The sequence below is a fragment of the Lithobates pipiens genome, unplaced genomic scaffold (genome assembly GCF_037356315.1).
Source record: "Lithobates pipiens isolate NorthernLeopardFrog02 unplaced genomic scaffold, aLitPip1_a1.2 Scaffold_13, whole genome shotgun sequence".
Classification (NCBI taxonomy): domain Eukaryota; kingdom Metazoa; phylum Chordata; class Amphibia; order Anura; family Ranidae; genus Lithobates; species Lithobates pipiens.
Window position 1 is genome coordinate 529,941,494 of NW_027507718.1, and position 9,576 is coordinate 529,951,069.

The 9,576-nt window shown below is 44.5% G+C and overlaps 1 protein-coding gene across 1 annotated transcript in view; it reads left to right on the forward strand.

Annotated features, from left to right (window-relative positions):
• Positions 1-5,963, forward strand: part of LOC143975949 (NACHT, LRR and PYD domains-containing protein 3-like) — a 93,759-nt gene extending 87,796 nt beyond the window's left edge. Inside the window, exons 5-7 of the mRNA XM_077478478.1 lie at positions 1,232-1,297; positions 3,713-5,127; positions 5,631-5,963. Of these exons, the coding sequence (XP_077334604.1) occupies positions 1,232-1,297; positions 3,713-5,127; positions 5,631-5,963 (1,814 nt within the window). The remainder of the gene's footprint in view (positions 1-1,231; positions 1,298-3,712; positions 5,128-5,630) is intronic.
• The last annotated feature ends 3,613 nt before the right edge of the window (positions 5,964-9,576 follow it).

Below are 9,576 nucleotides of genomic sequence, written 5' to 3' on the forward strand. Positions count from 1 at the left end.
ACAAGGATGGTTACCTGTGGTCTCATAGGGGGTCATGCTGAAGACAGTAGTTGGTAGTGGAAATCCTGGAACAGTCAAAGGTTAGAACAGGTAGCAGGCAAGCATATTCCAGCAAACCGTTCCAAGGTCAGGGTAGGTAGTGGGTAAAAGTAATCCAGTAAATGGTTCCCATGTCAAAGCAGATAGCAGGCAAGTATAATTCAGTAGGTCTGGTGTCAGGGCAGGTACTGGTCAGGAAAAATCCAGTAGACAGTTCTGAGGTCAAGGCTGGTAGAGGGTAGGCATTATACGAGGTTAAGTTCATGTGGCAATCCAAAAGAGTAGTCCAGGTAGAAGTCAGGGGTTTACAACAAGGAATCTAAACGACAGGTAACACAGCAGGTAGGGCAAGACAGGAAGGGAGCTTGGTGTCAAACGCTATCACAAGGCCAAAGCATTGGGCTTGTTATGCCTAAATCTGGCACCAGAAATGTGCAGCCAATTAGACCAAGGCAGCCATGGGCAAGGGTGTGTAGCCATTTGCCAATCCGGCAGAGGAAGAAGGCTTGGCAGATGGAGTGACCCGCTGACCAAAAAAGGGGATGCTCAGCATGGGTTTACCATGTCCGGCCAATCAGCGTGGAGTGAGCATGTCCTCTTTGCCCGGTAACAAGGATGTAAGTGTCGCCGAGAGTGGCCAAGTGGAGTTGTCGGAGGTAGATGCATGACCCTCACTCACACTCCTAACTTTTGTTAAAGGGGTTGTAAAGGTTCATTTTTTATTTTCTACATAGGTTCCTTTAAGCTAGTACATTGTTGTTTCACTTACCTTTTCCTTCGATTTCCCTTCTAAATGTTTTTTTTTTCTTTGTCTGAGTTTCTCACTTCCTGTTTCTCCTCAGTAAACTTCACACCATCATCCGAGCGGTGGTTAGTCAGCCAGAACAGCTTACTGAACAGCTTACTGAGGAGGAACAATAAGTGAGAAATTCAGACAAAGATAACAAAGAAAAAAAAACATTTAGACGGGAAATCGAAGGAAAAGATAAGTGAACCAACAATGCACTAGCTTAAAGGAACCTATTTAGAAAATAAACAAACAAGCCTTTACAACCCCTTTAAATATAACATAGCTACAGGTATATGCTATAAATATTTGGACCTAATTCGAATGTGTGTTTTGGTGTGGTTTGTACTGTAAAAGGTCAGCTTTAATCTTACATGACCCTTCTTCTTATATTTCTCTCTACAGGTGAGCATCTGGTTGAGCAGATTTTGATGGATGAATTCGGACACTCACTATCTCCTGACATGACAGGTAAAAAAAAACATGGGCAAAAGTCCATCCTACACCATCGCCTTTCACTGACATTTTGCAGACTGTGTGGTCCCCTTTCTTGGTGGTTTGTGTTGGAATTTTTGCACTTAATTTCTACTGCCCACTTCAGTGAGAGCTTCTAGAGTCTGATCAGACGATTTAGAGTTAGACATTTTGATTTAGAACTTTATATTAAAAAAAAAAGAAAAAATATTCCCCACAATGTAAGGCCACCATCAATCATATGGTCCAGTAATACAGATCCATGCCGTTTATTGACAAAGGATACCCACCGACCTGCCAAATAAATGGCAACCACTGACATGATCCTACATAGTAGTTGGTGAGATTGAAAAAAGACACAAGTCCATCAAGTCCAACCTATGTGTGTGATTATATGTCAGTATTACATTGTATATCCCTGTATGTTGCGGACGTTCAGGTGCTTATCTAATAGTTTCTTGAAACTATCAATGCCCCCCCCCCCCCTGCTGAGACCACCGCCTGTGGAAGGGAATTCCACATCCTCTCCTGAAACTTCTTGCCTGAGAATGACAGCTTCGGCAGATGACAGCTAACAAAGGGTCTCCCAGGTGATGTCACTGACCAAATATAGACATGACATGTTTTCATTTTGATTGGGTTTACCCAGTTGACATCTATGGCAGACCCTTATCTAGGATAAAGGTCTGGTATATATCAGTGGTTCTCAACCATGTCCTCAAATACCCCCAAAAGACCATGTTTGCAGGTTTTCCTTTATCTAGCATAGGTGCTTTAAATCAAATGTTTGGTAATGTGGACAGCTATGTTATCGAAGAGAAATTACAAAAAGATGGCCTATTGGGGGTACTTGAGGACAGGGTTGAGAACCACTGGTATATATGATGGGAATCCCCATCCAAAGCTCATTTACTAGCAATGTAAACAGCATTTCTCTATCTTTTAAAGGTTGGTGTTGTGCACATCATACAGATGCACCACTTCACAGCAGGTGAAAGGCATCCATGAGGCATGGTATTTAACCACTTAAGGACCGCTTCCTGCACATTTACGTTGGCAGAATCTGCACGGCTGGGCACAAGCACGTACAGGTATGTTGCCCTTTAAGTGCACAGCCGCGGGTCGCGCGCGCGCCGGCGGGCGGTACGCTCGCGACCCGGTTCTGAGCTCCTTGACCGTGGCCAGGGAACCGCGGACCCGATCGCCGCTGGTGTCTCGCGATCAGGTCACAGAGTTGAAGAACGAGGAGTGGTCTGTGTAAACAAACCTCTCCCCGTGCTTCCTACTGTGGCTGACACCGATCGCCTGTTCCCTGTTATAGGGAAAGACGATCAGTGATGTCACATGCCAAGCCATGCCCCCCTACAGTAAAAAAAAACACACAACGTCACACATAACCCCTCCTCGCCCCCTAGTGGTTAACTCATTCACTGCCAGTGTCATTTACACAGGAATCAGTGCATTTAAATAGCACTGATTGCTGTATAAATGACAATGGTCCCAAAAATGTATCAAAAACGTCCGATGTGTCCTCCATAATGTCGCAGTCACAATAAAAATTGCTGATCGCCGCCATTTCAAGTAAAAAAAAATATTAATAAAAATGCTATAAAACTATCCCCTATTTTGTAAACGCTATAACTTTTGCGCAAACCAATCAATAATTGCTAATTGCAATTTTTTTTTACCAACAATATGTAGAAGAATACGTATCGGCCTAAACTTAGGAAAAAAAATGTTTTTTTTTTATATATATTTTTTGGGATATTTATTATAGCAAAAAGTAAAAAAATTTAATTTTTTTCAAAATTTTCGCTCTATTTTTGTTTATAGCGCAAAAATTTAAAACTGCAAGGGTAATCAAATACCACTAAAAGAAAGCTCTATTTGTGGGGAAAAAAAGACGCCAATTTTGTTTGGGAGCCACGTCGCACGGCCACGCAATTGTCAGTTAAAGCAACGCAGTGCCCGAATCGCAAAAAGGGGCCCGGTCCTTTGGCTGCAAATTGGGTCCGGGGCTTAAGTGGTTAAAGACATTTATTATTTTTCATGTTGACATTTAACCATTATTAAAATTGCTGCTCCCTCCCAAATTGTTTTTGCTTTGGTACATGTTCCCCAAAGCCTCCCATGTCATTTGTTTGACAATCCCTTGCCTATTAGCCTAGAACATGGCCAGAACTGATTTTTTAACATACGGCTCCTAGTGACCTAAATTTAATTTAAATGTCCGCCGAACCAGCCACACCAAAGCCAAATACGTTTGGCTTATTCCTATTAGTGTTGTATTATTTAGACTTAAATTCACTCATGGCTGGACTGTGACAAATATTAGTGTTAAACATCACATTCTCTGTTTTTTATTTACCGGTAAATTTCAAGTGTCAAAAATGATTTACATTATATTCCCAGATATTCAGGAAAAGCACAAACAACATCTGATGGCAAAGACTGAGATTCTAGTGGAGCATAAACCACCGGGAACTACCATGGAACCACAAGGGTTCCTGATCAATGAGCGCTATGTGAACCTGATTGTAGTCTCCACCGATCAGTTCAGGCAGCGTCCGCAGAATGAGCTAATACAAACTGGGGTAAAACATGAGGAATGCTTGAAGGAGACAAAATCTCGACTGGAACACATTTCCCCCAACAAGCTGTTCCGATGGAACCACCAGTCCCAATGTGTACCACACGCAGTAATGGTGAGCGGAGTGCCAGGAATAGGGAAGACCACACTGATGCAGAAGTTTGTCTATGACTGGGTGACCGGAAAACACTACCAGAGATTTGCCTTTGTTTTCTTCTTCCGATTCCGGGACCTTAATAGACTGGGAGACGTCAGCTTGGAGGAGATAATTCTCTATCAATATCCATATCTGGAGAGCCAAATTGGAAATATTTTGCAATATCCCGAGAGACTTCTGTTTATATTTGATGGCCTAGATGAAAGTCTTCTCCAAATGGATTTCAAATTTAGTAAACTGTCCAATCCCAAACAGAGAGGCAATTTTGGAGAGAATGTGGTCAGCTTGGCAAGGCAGAGCCTACTTAAAGGTTGCTCTGTACTAATAACTAGCCGCCCAACCAGACTGGCGTCCATTGATACTGGCGTTTTCCAGAGAATAACGGAGATCATGGGATTTCTCCATGGAGACAGACTGGTCTTCTTTAAAAATTTCTTTGGAAATGATGACGTGTCAGAAAAGGCTTTTGATTATGTGCAGGAGAACGACACACTGTACACTTTCTGTTATATCCCATCATACTGCTGGATCATCTGCACGGTGTTGTCCATGTGCTTCAGAGCCCAACCAACAACCACAGATCAGCCGATGGCATCATTGCCTAAAACAGTGACGCAACTTTTTGTGACCTTTGTCTCCAACATTCTGGCCAATCACAGCCAGAATAAAGATGATGGTGGCACTACCCGGGAACTGCTGACATCTATGGGCTGGATGGCAGAACATGGAGTCATAAATCACATGACTGTATTTGATGAGCGTCATCTGGACTCATTCAATGTGAGAAATGATAAACATCTCTTTTCATGCTTCATGGTGGAATCTGGTCACCACCCTGATGTGGACTACACGTTCTTACATCTCACTCTTCAGGAGTTTTTTGCTGCTTTGGTGTATTTTATGAACTATGATGCTGACAAATTACAGGAAACCTTTGCTGGGGCAAGACATTTCAATGATGGCCGTGCTGAGATATTTTTCTGTTTCCTCTGCGGTCTCTCGGACTCTTCTACTAGATCAATGTTAAAGTCTCATGTGGGAGAATTGTCTACTCAGGCTGCCAGACATATCGTCAGGGGCGTAACTATAGGGAGTGCAGCAGTTGCGACCGCAACCGGGCCCTGTGATGCAGAGGGCCCATGCAGTCCCCTCTACATATGGCCGGCAGCAGCATAGGCAGCTAGGGGTACCAGTACACCATGCACATGGGTGGATGGAGGTGGAGGGTGACTAGCAGAGCTTCATGCTCGACTATCGCACTGGCTGCTCTTTAGTTGTGCATTCCCTGCATGACCTGTGTCCTCAGCCGGCTCCTCAGAGTACCCCTCTCCTGCTCCATGCATTGCCACTCAGTCTGATGTCTGTTCTCCCCGGCCAGACAGGGACAGTCCCCCAATGAGGCACCTAAAAATAAAAAAAACGAAAAAATAAAAAAAACTACTGATACCAGTGGTGGAACTACGGGGCTCACAAAGGTCATACCTGTGACCACGCCCTGGAGTTCCACTGCCGGACTCGGAGGGAAGGGCCCTGGCTGGGGTTCAGGGGGGCCCTTCATGGTTTATTGCATCGGGGCCCTGAAGGTTCTAGTTACGCCACTGCATATCGTCACTTGGATCCAAGAGAGAATTGCAGAACAACGACCCGAGAAATCTACACGAGACAAGAGAGAACTTATTAATGCCTTCTACTGTCTCCATGAGAGTAGGAATAAGGCTCTGGTGGAACAATGTTTCAGGTCAAAGAAAGTTGACTTGTTTGGTGTCCCCCTCAGCCCTCTGGACTGCTCGGTGTTGTCTTTTATCATTCAATCCTGCAGAGAGACAGAAGAAGTATATCTAGCGTCATGTAATATTCAGGGTGAAGGACTGAAGAAACTTATACCAGCTCTACATACCATCAAGTGCCTAAGGTAAATATGTTTTGTTAAACTGGAATTTTTTATAGGTGTTTTCCCCAGAGAAATTACTGATTATTAGTGTTTTTTTGTTTTTTTTTATTATATGCAGACTGTATATATATATATATATATATATATATATATATATATATATATATATAATATACCGTATTGATCGGCGTATAACACGCACCCCAAGTTTAGGAGGGAAGTTTAAGGAAAAAAACCTTACATTTTAAATGCCCATCAATGTAGCCTTCCACTGTCCCCCTGCAGCCTTTCCCAAAATTGCAGCATGGTTAGTTTTAAATTTACCGCTGCCGCCGACATCTTCGGCTCCTCCCGCTGCCGCCGTCGAGATCTTCGGCTCCTCCCGCCGCCGAGATCTTCGGCTCCTCCCGCCGCCGCCGTCGAGATCTTCGGCTCCTCCCGCCGCCGACATAGACCGAGCTGAGCCGAGGGGACTCGGCTCTGCTCGCAGTAACGCCCCCGTCCCGCCCCTTGTCCTGGCTCCTGTGATGGACACAACACCGGGCCAATGGCGGGACATAAAGACTAGGAGGCGGGACTGGGCGTGACTGAGAGCGGAGCAGAGTACACAGTACACTCGGCTCAGCTCGGTAAATGTCGGCGGCGCTCCACAGACAGCGCAGATTGGCAGATCGGCGGGGGGATCGGCGTATAACACACACCCATGATTTCCCCCCAATTTTAAGGGGAAAAAAGTGTGTGTTATACGCCAATAAATACGGTATATATATATATATTTGTAAATACATAAGATAATACTTAATTTTCAAAGAAAAATACTCCCACTTTATTAGGTACACCATGCTAGTACCGAATTGGACCCCCTTTTGCCTTCAGAACTGCCTTCATTCTTGGTGGCATAGGTGTTGGAAACGTTCCTCTGAGATTTTGGTCCATAGTGACATGATAGCATCACGCTGTTGCTGCAGATTTTTTGGCTACACATCCATGATGCCAAATCCCATCCCACCACACCCCAAAGGTGCTCTATTGGATTGAGATCTGGTAACTATGTAGGCCATTGGAATACAGTGAACTCATTGTCGTGTCCTAAAAAAAAAACAGTTGTGAGATGATTGGAGCTTTGTGACATGGTACATTATCCTGCTGGACGGAGCCATCAGAAGATGCGTACATTGTAGTCATAAAGGGATGGACATGGTCAGCAACAATTCTCTGGTAGGCTGTGACATTTAAACAATGCTCAAGTGGTACTAAGGGGCCCAAAATGAGGCAAGAAAATATCCCCCCCCACACCATTACACCACCTCCACCAGCCTGAACTGTTGATGCAAGGCAGGATGGATCCATGCTTTCATGCTGTTTACACCAAATTCTCAATAAATAAGGAGAGAGACGGCGCCCTCCAAGTGCAGTAATGCCGCGTACACACGTCCGGACTTTTCGAGGGACTAGGTCCGACGGACTTTCGGCGGAGTTCTGACAGACTTTCCGAATGAACGGAAAGTCCGGTCGTGTGTACGCGGCATAAGAAATGATTAAAATGTATTAAAATGGTTTAAAAACACTCACACCAAATTCTCACCATACCATCTGAATGCGGTAGCTGGAATTAAGGCTCATCAGACCAGGCAATGTTTTTCCAATCTTCTATTGTCCAATTTTGGGTGAGCCTGTGCAAATTGTAGCCTCAGTTTCCTGTTCTTTCATCCACACAACTGCTGCTGACTGTCTATTTCGGACCATTCTCTGTAAATCCTAGAAATGGTTGTGTTTGAAAATCTCGGTATATCAGCAGTTTTTTTAAATACTCAAACCAGCCCGCCTGGCACCAACAACCATGCCACGTTCAAAGTCACTTAAATTCCCTTTCTTCCCCCATTCTGATACTCGGATTGAACTTCAGCAAGTCCTCCTCACCACGCCTAAGATGTCTAAATGCATTGAGTTGCTGCCATGTGATTGGCAATTTTTGTTACCAAGCAATCGAACAGTTGTACCTAATAAAGTGGTCGGTGAGTGTACATCTCTACATGCTTCGGAGCTTCTGTATTCCTGAGGATCCTCTCTCTTCTTCTTTCCTATGGCATACAGGCTAGATACATAGGGGCTCCGTGTTGCGATGTTGGTCCCGTGTATGTGGCACTGATCGCTAGGGAGGGGGTTAAGCTCAGAAATCCCCTCACTACCAGAGCTCTCTGTCATCCCTACCAAGTCACACTGTTCTCCCGATGGCTGGCAGCTGTAGCACCCAAGTTTATCCTAGCTATTCCTAACCTCAGGCCGCCCAGATCATAACATTTCCAAATGTAAAATACTTTCAGCAAAAGTCCATAAAGCCATCTCTGCTACCCCAATTGGGTAGCCAGCATGGGAGAGCCTCCCAAAAGAGTAGTGGCTGCATCTCTCCTTGTACTTTCCCATCCAAGATTCAAGGACACAGCTAAGTTGCCTCCCCTTGTATTTATTGCCCACCATAAGGGGGCAGAGCCATGAACAATCAAGAGTTGGCAGCCTTAACCCCTTCCTAACTTGTGGGCAGCCTACTAGACAAGAACTCACTAAAATATGCTTTATTAGAAACAGTGCAATTTAGCAACATGAGTTAGTATGTATCCTAAAAGTAGGCTCCTGCCCGACAAACAAAGTTGGGTTCCTACTGGGTTTGGAATCACTCTGAACCCAGCAGGAAGCTGTTATTTCTGGCCCAATCAGCTGTCACCCTGGCCTTCCCAACCCTGCAGTTGCACATACACAAATGGGCAGAATGCTTGTAATATTGTAGCACCCTCCTAGTTAGGTGCTAGTAGGTTTAGGCAAATCTAGTTTGGCTTCTTTGTAGCCCAAGCAGCAGGTTGATTGCTTTTGGCTGTTCTGGATTTCACAGGCTACAAGTTTGTTTGCTCCTCCCTGCATTCCATAACTCTCTGGGTGGTTTGGGAACATACTTGTGGAGCAATCAAATGGGCAGCATAAATATGTATGCTCAACCTTCCTCCCCCTTCCTTAGAACCCCCCCTGTCCATTCCCATCCATCCCCCTAGCCATTTTCCTTCAGGTCACCCCCCCCCCCCACCTCTCCCCCCTTTTTCCTTTGTTTTTGTTTGCTTTTTTCTTCCATACTAATGACTGACTCTCTTCTGCTCTTGACCACCCTAACACAGATGACTGTCAATCTTTCTACTCATTCCACCTACTGAGACAGATGATAACAATTCTGTCCGTCCAAAGTCTCCTAACCCGATTGTCGAAATGTAGATTGTAAGCATCATACCCTGAAATATGTACAAATGACCTATGCATTGAGATATTGTGTTTAACAATACTAAGCGGAGACATGTAAAGTTAGTGATTTACCAGTATATGCTGTTAGTTACGCCTGTAATTGTTTGCAATGCTCACACATTGTCAGTTCATTTATCTGATACTTTTGTATTTGCGTTGTATTTTCAATAAAATTCTTTTACGGGAAAAAATAAAAATAAAAAAAATAAAATATGTATGCTGCCTCAGCCAATCCCTGGTCAGGAGGGTGACCAGCAGGGGGCTGGGTTGTATATAAATAGCTTGGGACCTAGAACAGCAGGGCCCTTGGCCTGATGGAGAGAGACCGAGCCTGAAGGGGCTGTCTGCCCTCC